Source organism: Myotis lucifugus, unplaced genomic scaffold (assembly GCF_000147115.1).
Source record: "Myotis lucifugus unplaced genomic scaffold, Myoluc2.0 scaffold_648, whole genome shotgun sequence".
Lineage (NCBI taxonomy): Eukaryota > Metazoa > Chordata > Mammalia > Chiroptera > Vespertilionidae > Myotis > Myotis lucifugus.
In genome coordinates, this window is record NW_005871696.1 from 360,070 (window position 1) to 363,027 (window position 2,958).

The following is a 2,958-nucleotide window of genomic DNA, read 5'->3' on the forward strand; positions in this document are numbered from 1 at the left end:
CAGCCTCTTCCTGCGAGGTACACAGTATGGAAGGGTCCTTCAGCGAGGGCAGTCCCCGGGGGAAGGGAGCCGACTCCGGACCCTTGCAGATCACCCAGAGCCAAATCCTGGGTGGGGATGGGGCAGGAGGCGCTGCTGCCCAAGGGTCCTCACGTCCCTGCAGGGACACGGAAAGGGGAGGAGAGGTCCGCAGCTGCTCTCTGACCTCAGTCTCCACATCCGTTCAATGGCTGAGCATAAAAACAACGGCATTGACTTGGTCTCGGGCAGACATGAGTTCGAATCCAGCCCTGCCTCTTCCCAGTGTGTGGCCTTGGCAAGGGACTTAAACTCTCGGAGCCACCTCGGTTTCCCCTTCTGTAAAACGGAACTGAACCCACCCAGCGCAACGAGAACCTGATCTCTCAGCCAGGCCTCGGCCTAAACATTCTTCTCTCTTCCCGTCCCAGTCAAAAGTCACTGCCCTCGCCCGGCCGGCGTGGCTCAGTGGTTGAGCATCGACCCATGAACCAGGAGGTCATAGTTCAATTCCTGGTCAGGGCACATGCCCAGGTTGTAGGCTCCATCCCCAGTAGGGGGCGTGCAGGAGGCAGTCCATCAATTGTTCTCTCTCAATCACTGATGTTTCTCTTTCTCTCTCCCTCTCCCTTCCTCTCTCTGAAATAAAAACATATTTTTTTAAAAAAATTATTTAAAAAAAGGGAAGTTAGACTTCAGGCTTGTCACATTCTACCCCCTTCTAACATGCAGTTGAGGGTCGTAGGGACAGGGCTTCCCTGGAGGGTTCTTTATAGAGAATTAGGAGAACCAGCAAGGGAGGGCACGGTCCCGGTTCTAACCCCAACTCGCTGAGTGACCTCGGCCAGCTGCTTCCCCTCTCTGGCCTCAGTCTCCTCATCTGCCAATTGGGCAGGGGGCACGGTGCTGCGGAAAGCCCATGAGAAGCATAAAAGGCGACCTGCGGGGTCCCCGCGGCCGATCCTGGGACTGTGAGGGTGTCGGACTTGGCAGGAGACGGTGGCAGCCGCTCGGGTGAGGGTGGCTTGTCCTCCCTCGATGAGGGGGTGGCTGTCAGCATCAGTGTCTTCCACCTGCACTTCCGGGTGCTCTTCTGTGGCAGGCACTTGGGGAGAGAGAGAGAGAGAAAGAGAGAGAGAGAGAGAGAGAGAGAGAGAGAGAGAGAGAGAAGCCACAGATGCAGGCTTGGAGCAGCTGCTGGCAGCCACCTCCCAAAGGGGCCCACGCAGACCTCCATGCAGGATGCGCAAGACGCAGAGCCCAGAGGCCTCCGAGGGCCACGCGACCCCGGCCACCAGCCAGGACCCACAGAGGCAGCTGTGATGCCACAGAAGCCACCGGAGCCCCAGGACACGGCCTAGAGTCCAGGTCTCCAAAGCCCCACCGGGATTCCCTGGGCCTGGGAAGCATCAAGGACTCAGGGTTGCAGGGGGTGGGGGTACAGCCTCAGAGAAGGCATGGGGAGCCTATGGGGGTGGGAGGTGGGCAGTCCTAGCGCCTGGCCTAGCACAGCCTGGCTCAGCTGCTTCCCGTGTCTGGGTCTCAGTTTCCCCATCCCAGGGAAGGGGGGATGATGCCTTTCCAGGCCTGGGGGTAGGAGGAGAAGGCACCAGGCCTCATGGCGACATGTGGAGCGTCCTCCATTCAAGGGTAACAGGCTGTCTTTGTCGTGAGCGTTACTGCTGTTGGGGGACCCGTTTGGGTATGTCTTTGTTTGTTTCTAAATATATCTTTATTGATTTCAGAGAGGAAGGGAGAGGGAGAGAGAGACAGAAACATCAATGATGAGAGAGAATCATGGATCGGCTGCCTCCTGCACAACCCACACCGGGGGTCGAGCCCGCAACCCGGGACTCGAACCGTGACCTGCTGGTTCATAGGTTTGACACTCAACCACTGAGCCATGCCGGCTGGGCGGTATTTCCTTGCTTTTCTACATGCCAGGAGCCCCCCAAATTCATCAACCCAACCCCTTCCCGACCTCTGAGAGGCCCGGTGCCATGGCCCACATCCCGAGACTGGTCCTCCCTGGGAACCTGAGTGCGGCCCCACCTCAGGCTCCCTTCCCCACCCCAGGGACTGCGGGGCCGGGTGTCCACTGTCCCAACGTGTCACTGGGAATATTTCTCCAGGTGTGGGGCTCCCGGGACCAGGGAGGACCCGAGATGACTGGATGGCACAGAGCAGGCAAAGGACAGCAGAACATGAAACCTTCCTCTCGTTCAACGCTCTGTAGGTCCTGGGAGCAGAGAGGGAGTCTCGGGCTAGTGCTGCTCTGGCCTTCCACCTGTGTGGCCCACTCTCCTCCCCTCTGGCCCATAGAGCAGGTCTCTGCCCGAGCCCCGCCGGCCGTCCTGTGCCACTGAAAACTGCCCACATCGCTTTGCTTTCAGTGTCTTCATGGTTCTATCGGTGCCTTCTATTATGGTAAGGCAGGCTGGTTTTCATTGCTATAGTAAAGGCAAGTTTCCTGCTTAGATACACTTCATTAAGCCCGACCAGCGAGGCTCAGTGGTTGAGCATCAACTTATGAGCCAGGAGGTCACAGTTCAATTCCCCGTCAGGGCACATGCCTGGGTTGCGGGCTCAATCCCCAGTGTGGGACGTGCAGGAGGCAGCCGATCCATGATTTTTCTCTCATCGTTGGTGCTTCTATCTCTCTCTCCCTCTCCCTTCCTCTCTGAAATCAATAAAAAATATATTTAAAAATAAATAACTGCCCTAGCCGACTTAGCTCAGTGGATAGAGCGTCAGCCTGCGGACTGAAGGGTCCCAGGTTCAATTCCAGCCAAGGGCATATGCCTGGGTTGGAGACTTCGATCCCCAGTACGGGGCGGGCAGGAAGCAGCCGGATCAATGAATTCTCCTCTCATCTTCCTCTCTGAGGTCAATAAAGAAATATACTTATATTTAAAAAAATAAATAAAATAAAAATAAATA

At 56.6% G+C, this 2,958-nt stretch overlaps 1 protein-coding gene across 1 annotated transcript in view; it reads right to left on the reverse strand.

The window, feature by feature from the left end:
* Positions 1 to 2,958, reverse strand: part of CNGB1 (cyclic nucleotide gated channel beta 1) — a gene marked incomplete at its 5' end in the record, with an annotated part of 33,819 nt that overhangs the window by 23,204 nt on the left and 7,657 nt on the right. The window contains 3 exon segments of the mRNA XM_023746275.1: positions 846 to 1,051; positions 1,053 to 1,144; positions 2,242 to 2,257. Of these exon segments, the coding sequence (XP_023602043.1) occupies positions 846 to 1,051; positions 1,053 to 1,144; positions 2,242 to 2,257 (314 nt within the window).